Raw genomic sequence first — 17,297 nt, forward strand, 5'->3', positions numbered from 1 at the left:
GGCCCAAATTGAACTTTTTCTTTGGTAACTTGAACTGAAATCAGTGAATGTGTAAGCTCTAGCTCATTGCCGCAAAGGAAGATAAGCAGTCAAGTTAGTTCATGGTACCACTCATACTTGGTACGCCTAAAGGAAACCTTTCTGAATGATATTGGATTTTCACTAGGGATTAAGCAATTCAGTAGATCAGTTGGTTTAATTTAACCTTGATTCCTTAATTAAATCATGATGAATTGGTGACGGGGGCCGGTTATAATCCAACATGTTGAACGTATGTAATATGATCTAACTCGTGATCAACGTACGCGTTGTTGATTCAAACGACACCTTGTTGGATCATATTACAATCACTAAATTCAGTGCAAACAATGCTTCAGTAGCAGTCTAGTCGATCAACACGAGATATTTAAATTTCCCAAATCAGATACACTTGAATACTTGATGTGTGATTGGAAACTAATTTGAAGTTTTGAACATGAAAATGTCTTAGGGTTGAAGTAAGAATATATATCTATATTAAGGTGGGCCTTCTCCCGTTGTCACAGAATACAGAGACCACACCTTTTACATAAGAACATCCTCACCCTTAATTAAAGTTCTTAGAAATTGGGTTCAGATTTAGAACAAGGAGTAGCAAGAGCTAGCCAGGAGTGACCATAATATGCCTCCTGGTTCTCAATCTGCTGCTGTTGCTGTTGCTGCTGTTTCCTACAATAAGTCCTTGTTAATGGTCTACTGCTCTCCATTGCTCCCCAGCTTGCCTCATTATCACCACTTGCAGCACATGGCACCTGTCCAAAACAAACAAACAAACAATAAACACAAATTCTAAGGGTGTCCTCGTAATTTACTCAGAAGTGAAGTAGATTGAGAGTATATTCGTAGGAGTACGTACGGGTGGGAGTACGAGAGGAGTACGTTGTTGTTGGTGAGTGGAGTATGATGAGGGGGTCCCACAGTATTCGTTATTGTCGTTTGTGAATTTGTTAACATTATCTCCCTCACAAATCGTGGAAGTTGAAACGGTAACAATAACGGGACGTTTTTCAGCTATGGTTTTAACGGGGGAAGTTGGTTGTTGTTCAAGAGTTATTGAAGGAGGGATGAGGAAACGAGGTGGTGACGTGGCAGAAGAAACAGACGGTGGAGTTGGGACCACAAGAAGTTGGTCAGCAACGAAAGCCTGAGCAGGCGACAACACGTTACTGGTAGTACTATTGTTGCCGGCGCTGCTACTGTTACTGGCACCCATGTTGGGCCACAGAAACGTGCCTTGGGGCTTGCAGATTCTGAACCCACTTCTTAGCCTTTGTCTCATTTCAGCTCTAGCTGCTTTTGCTGTTTCTGCCTCTCTTGATTCCATGACAGACGCTGATGAGGGTGGCACCTGCTGCTGCAGATCATCAACGTTTTCTTTCACTTCATTTAAGTCTATGATTTCGTTGATTTCTTCTCTATTTGCTTCCACTACTTCGGAATTTGCACCACCCTCTTTCACTATAAAACCACTTCTTTTCATATCCTCCTGCACACATCAGGACCATCAATCAAACATCTCAATAAAAATGACAATAGATCGAAGGTCCAGAATAGTTTTTCAACACATGATTACATGTCTCCTTTTTAATTGTCAAACACTTGCACTGCTGCACACATGCCTAGAAGGATTGCCTACCAAATGAGGAATAAACATATCAAAACTTTAAGCTCATACTGGGCCCACTAAACAAATCCTTTGGGATTGAGGTATTTGTCATAAGGCTTGAGTTATCACGGAATAATCTGTGATTTTATGTGACCCTGTCACATGCCCACGCGCACAAATAAAATAATTAAGAAAACAAATCAGATTTACACTTGTACGCCATCAGTTTTAGTCTTTTAGATGGTATCTTAATTAATTAAACAAAAAAAATTCTCTCCTCTTCATTGTTTGATTTTCTTTTTTCTTTTTTCCCGTGTTTCTAAATTTTAGCTAAAACCTGAACAAACCAAAATAACAAGCAAGTAAGCAGTAGACACAAAAAAAAGTGACTGTTCCATTACCTGCATTTCGTTCAAAGATTCAGAAATTTGAATAAGTTGGCGTTCCAGGTCTGATTTCCTCTTGACCAATTTCTCATAATCACCCAGTTCAACTGATGCATCTTTATTATTTGCTTCTGATGACTCTATGAGGTTATTGCAGCAGTTTCCGTTGTTAGTGTTTGAATCAATCGCCATAGGATTATCAGCAGCCTCTTTGTCCCTCTTCAATAACAGCTCCTTCATATCACTATCCAATGAAATAAACATAGAAAGAGTTAAATAAACGAATGAAACTACAAACATGCATTTCTATAAAAATTAATGGTACTCTACGCTCAAATTGAAGTAGTATTAAGTAAGGGTGTTTACTTTCTGATGTTGTCAATCTGTTCTTTGAGCAATTTCAACTCCCTAGCACAAATTGGATCTTGCGATGGGCAATCACCAGGCTTCCAACCAGGTGCTGGAGTCCAATAAGAATCCCTCACACCAGCTTCTTTCCTTACACTCATTAAATCAGCACTCTCAAGCCAGTACTCCATTGTTCCCTCGGCATTGTGCCGCCTTCTAAATCGATCTTCTCCATTTGGTGCCACTTTACCAGCCATGTGTTTCAGTAGGTGGTCAAGTAGTCCAGTATCCCCAATGTGTTTCCTTGCTTCTATTCTAAGGTTGTTTCTTATCACTGGGCTCCCAATCACAGCTCCTTTCTCCTTCATTATTTCCAACATCTTCCGTTCAGCATTCTTATACCTAGAATCATGCATGAAAACATCAACATCAACTACAAAAATTAAACAACCCCCAAGTCCAATGTAGTAAACAATGAGCTAATGACAATAATAGAATTGAACAGCTATCAATTCAATCACCTTTCTTTGGACCATCTGTCATATGAGAGTATCAGTTTCTTCTTAGTGATTTTGCTGCTGGGTTTCTTGACATCAACTTTTGCTGCTTTAGACTTCTTGTAGCCAGACTTTCCACGTTTTCTCTTTCGAGTGACCCTCATGGTCGTCTCCTCGCGATCGACTTCTTTGGCCCTGTTCACTGTGTTCAAAACTTCTTCTTCTTCTTCAGCCAAGGTTGAAACAGATGGAACTCTTGGGGTAGTACTACTCTTTTTTCTCTCTTTATGTTTCCCAATGAAAGTGATTCTTTTCCGATAACCCCACTTCAGTAAACCAGGAGTGTCATTTAAAGACGACATACACAAACTAGCCTTCACTGAAGTTTCATCTTCTGAATCTGGATTAGTTAGGGATGTGGAAATTTCAGCTACTTTTGAGGGTAACAACCAAAAGCTTTGGAGGTGACGTTGCTCGGTAAACTCCGGTGGAAAAATAGGTCTAACTAGGACTTCTTTCGCGAGCTTCGATCGGAAAACAAATTGTTCATCTAATTCTGGGTTCTTTTTCACACTACTATAACTAGTACCTGCTTCCATTTCGTTGCTACTGAAATATTTACGCAGAGAAAGTGTACTTGGGAATCTCACTGTTACATTAAGCTCGTTCTTCTCAGTTACCTGTTACTCAAATCAAACAAACACCACCATACTCAATATTTATCATTGGGCTTAACAACATATATGATGATTTAGTTGATTAGAACTAACCATAACAACTCTGATGGATTTGAGTTGGATTGGGGATTTGGGGCGAAGTAATTTTTGGTCAATTTCATAAAGAAATCCCACTTTCAAATCTCCAGGCTCTGGACCTAAGACATTTCCCAAGGTAACAAAAAATTAGATGAACATAGATATCTGTTTGACAGAAAACATATCTATAGCCAGAAGAGAAGACTGGAGCATTAATTTGTAGCTAGAGAATCATATCAAATAAAGAGAGATTTGCCATCAGGTTTACTATTACCATTGCATGCAAAGTTGCCATCCACTGTGACTACCTCTTGTTTTGCCAATAATGGCATTTGAACAGTTTCCTCATCCATGTATAATGATTCATTCCCTTTCCAACACTTGATTTCCTGCATAAGAAAAATAGCAGCAAACAAAACACAACTCATTGTCAATTCAGATTATTTGCTCCCCACTACCAACTGACCAACTCCCCTCTTTCTCTCTCCTTAAAATATATCTGATAACGACTTCAGTGAAGGTATTAAAGTAATCAAGTAATGTTATTTACACCCCGAATTATCATTTTCAATTGTAATTAATTTCATCAATCATTAAAATTGGTTTGATTTGAATTTTTTAACCAAGCAACTACACACGTGGCAAAAAAATATCAACACATTCAGAAATAAAAAATAAAAATAAAAGTTTTTTTATATTCTAACAGCACGCGGAAAGAAAGAGAAAGAGAAAGGCTTACCCTAATGGTGATATCTCTAGCCTCATTAAATGCTGCTTCCATAGTTGACGCTCTGCTAAACCCTAAAACCAGAAAAGAACAAGACATTTATTTTCTGTTAAAAAATAAATGAAATAAATTTAATATCTGAGCAAAATGTAGAATAACGAACAAATAAATGTAAGAAAATGGACATGTTCATTTATTTCAAACTGAAAATCCTGAAAAGGAAAATTTTGAGTGAAAAAAACAAGTGTGTTTTATGAGTGTGCTTGATTTGATCTATAGGTTGGAAACCAAAAGAGGAATCAAATATCAATAACTCCCATTCAGGCAATGCAAACTTAACATTGATATAGTAAACTTAGATACATACCAACATTTTTCACTACGTACAAATAGGTAAAAAACAAGTCAGATTTCAAACGAGGAAACCACCCCAAAATACCAAGAAAGTGGACTAGAAAACATAGATCTATTTTGTGTTGAAATAAGAAAATATTGGTCTAGACTTCAAAAAGTATAGTAGTCTCAAACCGGAAAATCTCTTTAGTTTACTGTTTGAAAATTTGAAATGAAGTTGTGAAGGAAACAAGAACAGAAACAAAAGTTAATACCTTTAGTAATGAAATTATTTGATCTAAAAGGCCAATCACTTTAATAGAAGCTAAACTTGCTCTTTCATTCAGAAAAGAGAAAAATGTAAGTCAAGACATATTATTGTGTTTAGAAACGAAATATGAAGATGGTGAAATGAGAGTGGAGAGAAAGAGATGCTTTAAAGCAGTAGTAGTGTAGTGGAACCTTCTCTCTGTGCATCAGCTACGTGAGTGAGAGAGAGAGAATGAAATGATTTCGTTTGCGTAGAAGCACGTGCCGTTGTTGGTCACGTGTCTGGTGTTTGTTAAGATGATGAGCTTTATTGTTGAGTTTTAATGACAGATTTACCCTCAAAACCAAAATCATGTCTCTACTCTCTTGGCGTCCATGTAATGGCAGAGAATAAACCTACACTAATTTGTGAGTGGAGCACGTGTCCATACCCGCCCAGTGTTAACTGATTTTACTCTATGGACTTGTGGTCCTCATTTTTTCAAATTGGTCATGGCGTCATAAGTCCTCTCATTAACCACTTCACATAATTTGCCATAGCACATCCAGCACGTACGTGGTACTAATTGGTGAACTTTTTTTTGGTAACTTAATTAGTAGTTGCCTTGCAAATTGGCACATGATTATGTTACATGCAATTTATCAACTCGATCAACAACACACATCAAAATGTTTTTTTTTTGGCCCACTGAGATTGGCAGTATGGATATGTACCAATCGAGCGAGTATGCTGATAGTATTCTGATCAAGTTATCCTGCTAGATAACCCCAAGTAAGAAATTCAATTTTTGACACGGTACCTAAAGTGAATTTACAGATCACCAATAATAACGAGAGTGATTTTTTCGCACCTGAGTGTCCACTGGATATCGATTTTGTACGCGCTATTCTTTCAGTACATTGACGGCAATTGTGACATTACTTTTACTTAGCCTCTTATCTACGATTCAACATTCGACCAACTTCAATTTTGTGGAATAGTAATTTCGTCTAATAGACACAAAGTAAAAATCATTCACCAATTATAGACACAAAATAAAAATGCAAGAGGCCACATTATGTTAGTGGTGATCTAGGCCCAATTTTTCCATATCGACCTATAAATTGGACCCCCAAAAACAGAAAACAGAGATATATCTGTCTATATCAATACTAGCAAAATGCACATGTGTTGCACGTGATTATATTTTGCAAATGAACTTCCATATTTTGCTGTAGAGAGACATTTAGATGGATAGGTACCAATGCAATTTTTTGAAATGATTTCATTAACATATTAATTAATGCACTGAAGCAAATATTCCTCTAAGATAATGAAAAAATGTTAAATGTGCTGGAAAAATTACTATGAGTGCTGAAAAAATGAAGCCAAACCTTCAGTACATAACTAACATTTTGATCTCGAAGCATTCAAGATATTCAAGAAAAATATACACGTTGAAAAGCAAAAGACAATTTGTAATTGTTAATCTAGTCACAAATTTTGACAATTGTTAACAACAATGACTTGAGGGTCTTGTCTATAACATCGAGACCTTTAGGAAAGTACTTTAAAACCTGATTTCATTTTATCCAACTTTCCCTCTCTGCATAGACCATCTGCGAGTGTAAAAGAGGTCCTCTAGCCAGGAAAAATAACCTTGCATAATAGAATCCTATAACACCTTACATGCCTTATCAACATTGTCATATCCCAAAACGTGTTGATAAGATAGTTATAAGCCAAGCTATTTAGAGATAACTCAGACTCTGACCTTCAATATACTGGTCAAGCACAACATAAACCATTCCAGCCTTGCAAAAGATGTACATGGCAGCACCCATAGTGATCGGCATTATCAATAGAAAATTTTCACTCTATACCATGTTAAGTAGAAAAAACAGCATATCACATACCGAATATAATATTTAAAATTATTTTATTTTGAGAATTGAGAAGTCCTAAAATCATTTATAGAGTCAAAAGAACTTGAGACAGTACACTCCTCAGTTAACATACCCTGCGAACAATATAAGAATCAACATAGGCATGATAAATTCAATTAAGCGCTCCTCCTTGAAGTGAATATGTCTGTAAAAGAAAGCAATGCCAAAACACCATAAATGAATACCATTTTCTAAAGGGAAACATGAAGTAGCACTTTGGAATGAATTTTGATTCACCTGAAGTACCTAAAGTTGGTCTGTTAAATGTTGTCTCCCTTCAAGTCATCCCAATCCATATTTCTCTTAAAATGGGCTATCAATAATGCAAACAATCTGGAAGGACACGAACTTAATTAAGAAACATTCATACAATTAAGTGTAGAAGTTCGCTAAACAAAACCAAAGGTCACAATAGAAAAGATAATAATTACACTCTGGTGTCATGGTTGTTTGTTATTCACACGTCATATAGGTGCCCATGTCTCTTCTCAATATCCGTGAAAACAAATGCATAGGCACTTCTCCAAAGCTTTTCTAATATTCTTAACCAGTAATATGATTTCAATATAAATCAGCTCGCCAACAAATAACTTAAATTCAAATTCCATGCCCATACAATTTCACAAAAAAAAAAATCCATGCCCAACTTTATTGGAATGTGAAAACAACACGATACCCTCACTCAAAAAAATCACAACATTGCTCGAACTTTAAGAGTCATTGTGATAAAAATAATGCTCGATGTATATTTCACATGAACAAAAGTTAATTTTATTACTCAACATGAGGTCAGGCCCTTACTTAAATCATGAAGATGTATATTGCTTGCGCTTTATATAATTTTTATAAAACAGACTTTTTGTGCAATGAACAACTTGAGGTATCAGTTGAAACAATCTCGCACCACCAGAGAAATAATTTGGACAAATAAATTCACTTCCAAGATATATATATACCCACATGAACATATATTGAAGATTAATAAAGCAAAAACCTAAGTTCAGTGTAGAAACAAAAAGCTCTCCCTCAGAGCATTTCTTCTACAAATGTAGCGAAAAAGAAAATGAAAAGAAGCTATGAGAATCAACATCTTTTATGCATAGATGGACAAACAAATTTTCTCCACATCATTATAGAGTTCCATCGACAAACGCAGGTACACAAGCATCTAGAAAGTCAAAAGTCCTGATGTATAGGCCGGGGCAAACCTTAAGAAGCATGGACAAACCTTGTTGTACAAATGATTTGAGCTCTGTTAATAATAAATATGCTTGAATAGTTTAAGTATAAGAAAGCTAATCCAGACACAAATGGCATCAAGATTAAAGCATGTATATGGCAATGTCAACTCATTTTCCGAAGAAGCATCGACTAACAACTTGTATTTAAGTGAATTTCAGTCATTTCGCATTTGCAGAATACACAGCGAGCCATAGGTTGCAAGCTTAACACGAACATGATGCAATCATTTAAAAGAACATATAGGCATAAAAATCAAATAGCTTCACACAGAGTGGACACCGTACATTAGAAAATAAGATATAGATAACAACATACCATCACAATTCACGACATACACAGATCGTTGGTACCATTTTCTCTTGCCATCGTATTGAGCTACTGGAAAAACCAATTCAACACAACTTAAGGAGACTAATACACAGCTCCCAAAAAAAAAAAAAACTCAGTATAGAATCATTACTTGTATAGAATCTCTTCTTTTGAAAACAAATAAAAATAAAAAAAAATCAAATGGCAATAGAGCGAATTCTATTACTATTATTTTCAATAATCGACAATGGAGAGATTAGGGAGTCGGAAGAGTGGGGAGATTTTGGGTTTAGATAAAAGCAAGTCTTTAAAAAAAAATAACGTTTTTAAATTGTTAATTAAATGGCATTTATGGTGGCATACAATTCAAAATGAGGGTGTGGATTTGGTTTTTTAATTCACTACCTCATGAAAATGACCGATTACTCCTATTCAAAGGTGTTATAAGCACAAAGTTGGTGGGAACCATCACCCATTATGAGAAGTTATAATCCACTAATATGTGAGAAAATGGCTTACCAATGCTTCACCATTTGTATTTGAATTTAGAACACTTTTATATCCCGTTAAGCCGTTGTTATTGTGTGTTAGTAGTGCAAGAAAAGGATAATGTAACATACAAATTGCTTATGTTTGTTTGAGCACTGAGGTATAGTAAAGGCAAACCTTTTAAGAAGTCAGCAATCTTTTCTATCTTGAGCGCCACCAGCTTATAACATTAGAAATGTTGACACAGATCATTCCACCGATAATGACTGCCAATAGCCTCAGCTCTAAATCTCATCAACCTGGTAATGGACACGGAAACCAAGCTAAAGGTTAATATAAATATCCCCAACCCGTATATATATTTATTTGGTAAAGATAAATAGTACTATAATTACTACCATCCATTTCGTTACTGCTGAAATATTTACGCAGAGAAAGTGTACTTGGGAAGCTCACGGTTACATTAAGCTCATTCTTCTCAGTTACCTGTAACTCAAATCAAACAAACACCATCATACTCAATATTTATCATGCATTGGGCAATGTACGTTAAATAACAACATATATGATGCATGATAGATTTAGTTGATTATCACTAATTAACCATAACAACTCTGATGGATTTGAGTCGAATTGGGGACTTGCGGGGTAGTAATGTTTTGTCAATTTCATAAAGAAAGCCCACTTTCAATTCTCCAGGTTCTGGACCTAAGACATTTCCCAAGGAAACAAAAAATTAGAACATATCTGTTTGACAGAGAACATATCTCATCCGTCTATAGCTAGAAGAGAAGACTGAAGAGCATTAAATTGTAGCTAGAGAATCATACCAAATAAAAAGAGAAATGAGATCTTTGTCACCAGGCTTACTATTACCATTGCATGCAAAGTTACCATCCACTGGCTACTTGCCAACAGCAAGCCTACTTTCAGATTGGTCACAATGTAGGAGTTTTAAAGATGGAGGTAGAGCGTGACTTTTCAAGAAAAATAGAAACGAAGGTATTTACTGCAGAAGATTGTGCCTTTTTTTTGTTTTTAAATTAGAGAGGAATTGGTACTGCTTAGCTTCTTTTTCCATGTTAGCATTATTACTAGAATTCTGGCGTTTTCATTTCAGCAAGTTGTGGAGAAGGTGTATTCTTTAAGGGAGAAGGTTAACAACGAACTCCAAAGAAAGCCAGATATAAAGGTGTTTGTCTCCAAAATTCATACACAATTGTGTTCAGGATTACAGAATGCTAAAAGTAAAAAACTAATAAGTTTATACCTTTCTGACTTTGGCAAATATCACAGCATGTTGAAGACAAAACAGATCTTATAAAACGGGAGCTAGAGCATGGCTTTAAAAGCGAGATGATGGTAAGTTACTATTTTTTTCTCTCTCTAATGAAGATATTTTCTCATTACTCAATACAGAATGTTTACAAGTATTTACAGACACAGCGTAACCAACTATACAGCTGTCATTTAACTAACCGACTACAAACTGCTGGGCTTCTAGAATTACATCAGTATACCTTTTACAATACTTGGTAATAGCATCATCAATGCATTTCTAAATTTTATTATGACACCTCTTTTAGTTTTTAGTGGATGAAAATGGTTAATAAGTTTGTTTAAGTTTGATTTGTCTTAGTTGAATTTTCTGTTAATTGTGTTTTTTAATAAGTGTGCTTTATGTATTTTCTGTTAACGTTCATCAAGTTTGTTTTGTTTAAATAAGATTGTGATTTGTTGAATAAGATTTGCACATACTTGAAATTAAAAATGTTACAATATACTTAAAATTAAAAACGTTACAACATACTTGAAATTAAAAACGTTACAACATATACTTAAAATTAAAAATGTTATAACATACTTGGAATTAAAAACGTTATAACTAAAAATCATCATCTTCATATTCTTCATTTTCATCCCTCATAAATGGATTGGGAGAGCGTGCTCGCCTACCACGAGACTGACTAGCACTGTTTGTTGATCCAGAAGAAGAAAAAGACCCAAACTGTTGAGAAGGACAGGTTAGAATGTATGGACTAGGAGAGGTTGGAATGTATGGAGTAAAAGAGGTTGGATAATTAGAAATAGAAAGAGCAGTAGGAATACCTTGTTCTTGTTCAACCCACTTACGATAGATAGCTGCTTGCTTAGCTTCTCAAAATGTCAGTTGAATACCGCTAAACTTGCTTAGATCAAGCATCATGGTATTTTTTTTTCTTTCTGTGCTTCAAGCCTCAATATTTCGTCTTCTTTTTTCTTTTTCATTGAGAGGAACATTTGTCATTTTAGCTCTGTTTGTTCTTGCAGATATTTTGCAGTTGTAAGTTGATTGTCTCTGACCTCCTCCAGAGTTTGTGCCATTTGGTGTGCAACTTCATCAACATCTCTTTTCTTAAACTTTCTTCCCTTTGGCCGTTTTTCTGATCCGGACACTTCCCTCGATGGTTGACTTTCTTCATCTAACGAAATATTGGCTATTCCAATATTGTTAGCGGTTGATCCACTACTAACATCACTACTAGAAGTGGTTCTCTGCTTTTTTGAACTACTATCACTTCTAGCTTGATAGAAATAATTCCATTTTGGACTTAAAATTAAAATCCAATAACAATGCTCAAATTTAAATTGTTCTTTTTGAACAGTTAAAAAAATAGTACGAGCTCATGACATTGTATCATCCGCATTAGTACCATTAGCATTCACTCTCAATTGTTGATCATAATAACCTTGAAATAAACTTACCGCATGTTGGATGATGTGAAAACACGCTTGAACCGATCAACCAGTTCGTGGTTGCCCTACATGACCAAGCTGGCTCATACGCTTGTTCATTTCATTAACAATTTTCTCAAAAAAAAAACATATCTATTTTGGCCCGTTTCAACAACTGCATCTTTTGAAATAAAAATCCAACTATGACATAAAATTTCATCTTTTACAACTGTGAATTTTTTTGAACGACCCTGAACATAGGTATGTTGGCTGTTTTCTTGGCTTTGGTTTTCACAATTTCTACCACCTCTATTTTCTCTACCTCTAGACCTTTGTGAAGACATTTTGTGATTTTGGTGAAGAATAAAAGAAGAAAGAAGAAGATGAAGTGAATTGGTGAAAAATGAGTTAAGCAAATATGCAATATATATAGTGATGATCCAACGGAACTAAATATAGCCGTTAATTCCAACGGTACAAAATCGAGCGGTTTGAATTTTTTATTAAGAAAAAAAGAAAAAAATGTTGGACGGCAAAACTTGTCCCGTCCCACTCTTGGACGAGACAACTTGTCCCGTGCGAGTCATTTCTATATTATTGACGAATTTGGTTTCATATTTGATAATTGTTAAAATGAAAATGATGTTTTGACAGCACGTTGGTGACGAAAATTGCCAAATAAATTGTCAACTGTCACATTGGAAATGTATTATAACAATGCGTTGATGATGCTCTAAACAAGGCTATAACTTATACTATGTGTAGAGGTTTGGTATTGGGTCTACGACCTAAGGTTGGGATTGATAGGGAATGGCTGCACTATTTCTTGGGATAAGAATTACCCACGTATTAAGTTTCTCGGTGCCAACTTGAATCAAGACTTACGTAGTTTATCTCTTTTTACTTATAGATGTTTGAGCTGACTTTCTTTATTTGCTCCATGCCGTTATCAAATGTAGATCTATCATTTGTACTATCTTGATGATTCGACATTACTCTGATGTTACAAAGTAAATGTCTCCTTGATTGGTGCGTTGACTGAGCTCCAGGATTGCGCTAGATGATTTGCTTCTATATATGGTTGTAACTGATATTTGGGACGACCTGTGTTCAGGTCGTTATGATGTGCTGGTCATGTGGTACGAGCTGATGGAGATACGACCTGGGTTGTGGACACGTGTACTGTAGTGATATGAATGTAGAACGGAGGGTACTTACACTATGTTATCCTCTCTCATGCACTATCCCTCTCCTAATATGAAATGTCAGAAACTTGAATAATCTTCATTACCCTTTCTCAACTAGATATGGTCTGATGGTGGACTTGTGCAGTAGAGTTTGAAACCTTGATGCAGAGAGACCCTTAGTAAAACTACCAGCTAGTTGATCTAGTTTACATAGATATTTCACTTAATTGCTTTGTTCACAACAAGTTCTCTTATGTATTGGTAATTAACCTCTACATGCTTAGTCACGCGTGAAAATTGGATTGGAAGCAAGTGATATAGCACTTATATTATCACACCTGTGTTGGAGGATCCTTTAGATAGACCTTTAGACTTGATAAGATCAAACACAACCCATATAACTCTGCTACTGTGTGGGCATGAGATCTGTATTCAGACTCCGTTGAAGACCTTGCAACCGTAGATTGTTTGTTAGCTGACCAAGCTATAGGACAATTGTCTAGAAAGACAAAAGCCACTAGTAGATCATCTATCAGATGGGGAGACAGCCCAGTCTACATCTGAGTATGCTGTTAGAGACATAAGCCCTTTTGTGAAGCAAATACCCTGATTTAGAGTGCCCTTGACTTATCTCAAAATCCTTTTAACTGCAGAAAAAAGTGGAGTTCTAGGAGAGTGCATATACTGTGATATTGTAAATCAGTTCTTGTCCAAACAAGCTTTGTAAACCACCCACCAAGGATATGTAGAGCTTGAATAGGGTGTTTGGTAGCAATGAAACGTTTAGGCTTGAAAATGCCATTTTTGGATCTAGTGGTCATTTTGTGATTGAGGTTTTCTTGTTGAATGGCAGTTTTAGATCTTGTATTCATGGAATGCACTGGTTGATGTTGTAATTGGTTTATTGTGGACCGAATTCGTTGTTGATGATATATGAGATTGTGTCGTGTGGAGTTTGAATGAGCTACATAATGGATTGAGTTTCAGAGTGAACAGGGGATTATACTGAACATGGGATTATCTTCGTAACTATAAAAGATTAACATTGAGTTTCAGAGTTTGAATGAGTTGTAACTTTGAAATATTGTGTATTTGGTAAAAGATGCTAGCATATAATATGAGGACAAACTATTGTGGCATCTAAAACCATCAAATGAGGTTAAATTGTTAAACATACTGTTAAGATGCTTTTAATCTTTATTTTTTATTCTTGAATAATTGCATTTTTTTTTTACAGCTAATGGGACAAAGAGTAACAAAGATGGAGGATGCCCTTGCCAAGAAAGAAGGTTTGGACTTGTTGGAAGCCGAGATAGGAGTGAGGGCAATGTCAAGCATAGATGGATATAGAGGGGTGCGTGTGGAGGCGGTCTTACCCCCTGAGATTAGAAAAGCTCTATTACCACATAACTAATTGCCTAAAAAAATCTTCAAACTATAAGGACTCGCACCCCCGGCCAATTATTTTAGCAAACTTCTACTACCGCACCCCCAAAATTTTCACAACTATAGTGAGAATATAATCAATAAAAAAATAGTATGAAAAAAAAACTAATAAAAAACATTCCAATAAACCAGTATTTTTTTTTTTACTTCTCTTTTTGCCTTTACAAAATTATAATTTATCATTTATTTTGAGTCCAAAACCATTAAAGAGGGACAAATGTGTCTTTGAATGTTTGATGGGTTAATAAGACTAAAACAAAGCTAAAGATTTAAAGCCCAACCGGTCAGTTTGTATAATTCTAATCACCCATAACAAACCCATAAGCTCTCCTTCCTTTCTTTCACTCTCAATTCTTAGTCAGACCTCAACCCAAACAAAAAACAAAAAACAAAAAACAAATTCAGAAAAGACTTGTGGCGCAGCTTGTTGCACGCTTGTCCTAATTATTTGTAAAACTCGTTATCATCATCAATAAAATTTTCACGTGTTAAAAAAAAACAAAAAACAAAAACAAAACAAGATAATTTTTTACTTTCAATGTTAATCTTTTATAGTATTCTCCACACAATAGTAGGATTATATAGGCTTATAATATTATAGAAAGTTAACAATTTGTTGAATTGTTGTAGACTAGATTATGTAGATATATATAGACATAGTAGTATAAATTAATGGCTTAAGTGCTTAAGTAGTTAACTTCATCAGTCCATATTCAATTCTTAGTAGTCAACGCACTCTAGCTTTGTGAATTGAAATAAATGCATAATTTTGTTTATCTTTATTGTTTAGACCTTCTGGTAAAAAAAATAAAAATAAAAAATTGCATATTTTTTTTTTGTGGGGTGGGGTGGGGTGTGCACATAATCTCGCACCCCCTGACTTAGAATCTTGGCTCCGTCCCTGCTTTCTTTGGAGGTCGTTGTTAACCTTCTCCCTTAAAGAATCCACCTTCTCCACAGCTTGCTGAAATGAAAACGCCAGGATTCTAGTAATAATGCTAACATGGAAAGAGAAGCTAAGCAGTACCAATTCCTCTCTAATTTAAAAACAAAAAAGGGCACAATCTTCTGTAGTAAATACCTGCGTTTCTGTTTTTCTTGAAAAGTCAGGTTCTACCGCCATCTTTAAAACTCCTACCTTGTGACCAATCTGCTGTATGTAGAAGTAAAGTTAATAAAAAAAAACATGAATCAAAGTAACATTTAAGTACCATATATCTCAAAATCTGCCTTTTTGTGGAGGACGACATTAAATTGTTGCCTCGTAGAGTACCTGTTCACATTCTTTCTGTCCTCTCTCAAAAGTGTTGACCCTATTCTCAACTTCCTATAAAAAAACACGTGTACAACATTCTTTCATATCCATTTTCGATCAATACAATACTAGAATAATACATGTATACTGGTCAAGGGAATACGTAAACCGGTTTATTCAATCAGCCCCTCTTTTTGTTGGTTTTCTAACCGTGTTATTTACCATTACTATTCCTTGTAATGCACGCACGACGTTAGCTTGGTTGGTTTGGGGGATCTTCGTTGGAGTCTTAGCATTGGTGGGTACTGCTGGCTTTGATATTTTGGGATTGAAGGAAGAAGTCAAATAGTTGAGGGATTCTTTTTCAACAATTAGATCTTGGTGGAGATTGGTGCTACCCGCTTTTATTGAACTAGTGGTGCTTTGTGTCTTGACTGGAATCATATCTTTTGTTTTTGGATATTTCTTGGATGAAGAACATTGTGGTAAGACTCTTAACATTGATTTATTAAGTTTGTGTTGTATTGTTTAAAGGCCCTGTTTAATAGTACTAACTTCTTCTTTATTTGTTTTTTATTTGTTTTTTTTTCCAGAAGTTGGGGCACCTCCTCCAGCTCCAGGTGGACTTTCTCTCTGGAAGATATGAATGTTGGATCAATTTGACTTTCCTTTATTATATTGGACACATGGTATTTCACTTAAGTCGTCATCATGAGCAGAATCATTGTCCTTGATAAACCTAGAAAATAATGGTTCCACTCAGCTTGATTTTCTTAGCTGATTTTAATCATCAAATTCAATAGACGGGCTAGGCACTAGGCAGTTTTTTTTCCTAATATATATATAGTAATACACACCTATACTACAAGAAATGAAGAAAATCATTTACCATAACTCAAAAAATAAACACAAACAAAGATACTTATTACAAAAATACGTAATAGTTGAAGAATATCGACTTCATATAAAAACATACTCTTTGTTATAGTGGCATATAATTTATTGAGATCTCCATTGCACTCTAAGATTTAATTGGTGGGATGTGATGATAAGAATAGGATATTGTTTGTTGCACCTCATACTGTAGATTTTTAGTATGATCACGTACACTATACATATTTTGGTAGGGAAAAATATATTCCTAAATTATATCAAATAGCATCACTTCTCACCCGAATAATTAGCTCTGAAAACCAATGTAATATTAATTGCTTATTAGTAATCCATTGCCATGACATGATACACTCTAAACAAAAATCTAAATCCAAAATAAACTTTTTATGTTTTTAATTATTTCATTACAAGACTGATATACTTGTATTTAAATATTACAAAAGGTCCGCCTGGTTAAAGTTGTAAGAAAAAAGTATTTTACACAAAATATAGATGGGTCATTTTATTGGGCATGACCACTTCAATCTTTTTGATTCTCGAAAAACAAAAAGACCACCTCATTCTTATTTGAGTTCTAGAATAGTTCTTTATGATACCTTGCAAGTTGCAAACATTCAAATTTCTTTTAAATTAAAAATTAAATTACCAAAATGAACCATATATGACTATAAACATTACAAATTCTAACTTGCAATAATTATGTAAATTAAGAATTTTTTTTAACTAATTACCAAAATAAGCAATTCTCTTTCTCTTGAGCAAATGTAGTAGGTATAACCTCTTATGTTACCACATGTTAAAAACAAAAAAAATCTATCTAGACCCTAGGGACTCTATATCTTACATAACATTCAAATTATATTTCTCTTTCCA

The 17,297-nt window shown here is 35.0% G+C and overlaps 1 protein-coding gene and 1 long non-coding RNA gene across 3 annotated transcripts; both read right to left on the reverse strand.

Annotated features, from left to right (window-relative positions):
- Window positions 1-449: 449 nt before the first annotated feature.
- On the reverse strand, window positions 450-4,412 carry LOC147512884 (protein DYAD-like). The gene is made up of 8 exons (XM_086598815.1): window positions 4,371-4,412; window positions 3,906-4,020; window positions 3,647-3,750; window positions 2,901-3,556; window positions 2,398-2,781; window positions 2,047-2,275; window positions 896-1,525; window positions 450-791 (listed from the first exon to the last, which is right to left on the reverse strand). Exons 1-8 carry the CDS (start codon window positions 4,410-4,412, stop codon window positions 600-602), a joined length of 2,352 nt encoding a protein of 783 aa, XP_086454941.1. The 3' UTR covers window positions 450-599.
- Window positions 4,413-6,290: 1,878 nt separating this feature from the next.
- LOC147512885 (uncharacterized) lies at window positions 6,291-9,054 on the reverse strand. 2 transcript variants are annotated; one of them, XR_015217292.1, is made up of 4 exons: window positions 8,958-9,054; window positions 8,445-8,507; window positions 7,134-7,220; window positions 6,291-7,032 (listed from the first exon to the last, which is right to left on the reverse strand). It is a non-coding gene; the product is annotated as an uncharacterized LOC147512885 (long non-coding RNA). The 2 variants fall into 2 exon arrangements; XR_015217291.1 differs by having other exon boundaries at window positions 7,125-7,220.
- Window positions 9,055-17,297: the final 8,243 nt, after the last annotated feature.

This window comes from Coptis chinensis, chromosome 3, assembly GCF_015680905.1.
Source record: "Coptis chinensis isolate HL-2020 chromosome 3, ASM1568090v1, whole genome shotgun sequence".
In the NCBI taxonomy this organism is placed as follows: Eukaryota; Viridiplantae; Streptophyta; class Magnoliopsida; order Ranunculales; family Ranunculaceae; genus Coptis; species Coptis chinensis.

Coding starts and splice junctions, on each gene's coding strand:
- LOC147512884 (XM_086598815.1), bottom strand. CDS start 4,412: ATGGAAGCAGCATTTAATGAGGCTAGAGATATCACCATTAGG. Junction 2,276..2,397: donor CAGATTGACAACATCAGAAA/GTAAACACCCTT, acceptor TTCATTGGATAG/TGATATGAAGGAGCTGTTAT. Junction 1,526..2,046: donor AATCTTTGAACGAAATGCAG/GTAATGGAACAG, acceptor TGATGTGTGCAG/GAGGATATGAAAAGAAGTGG.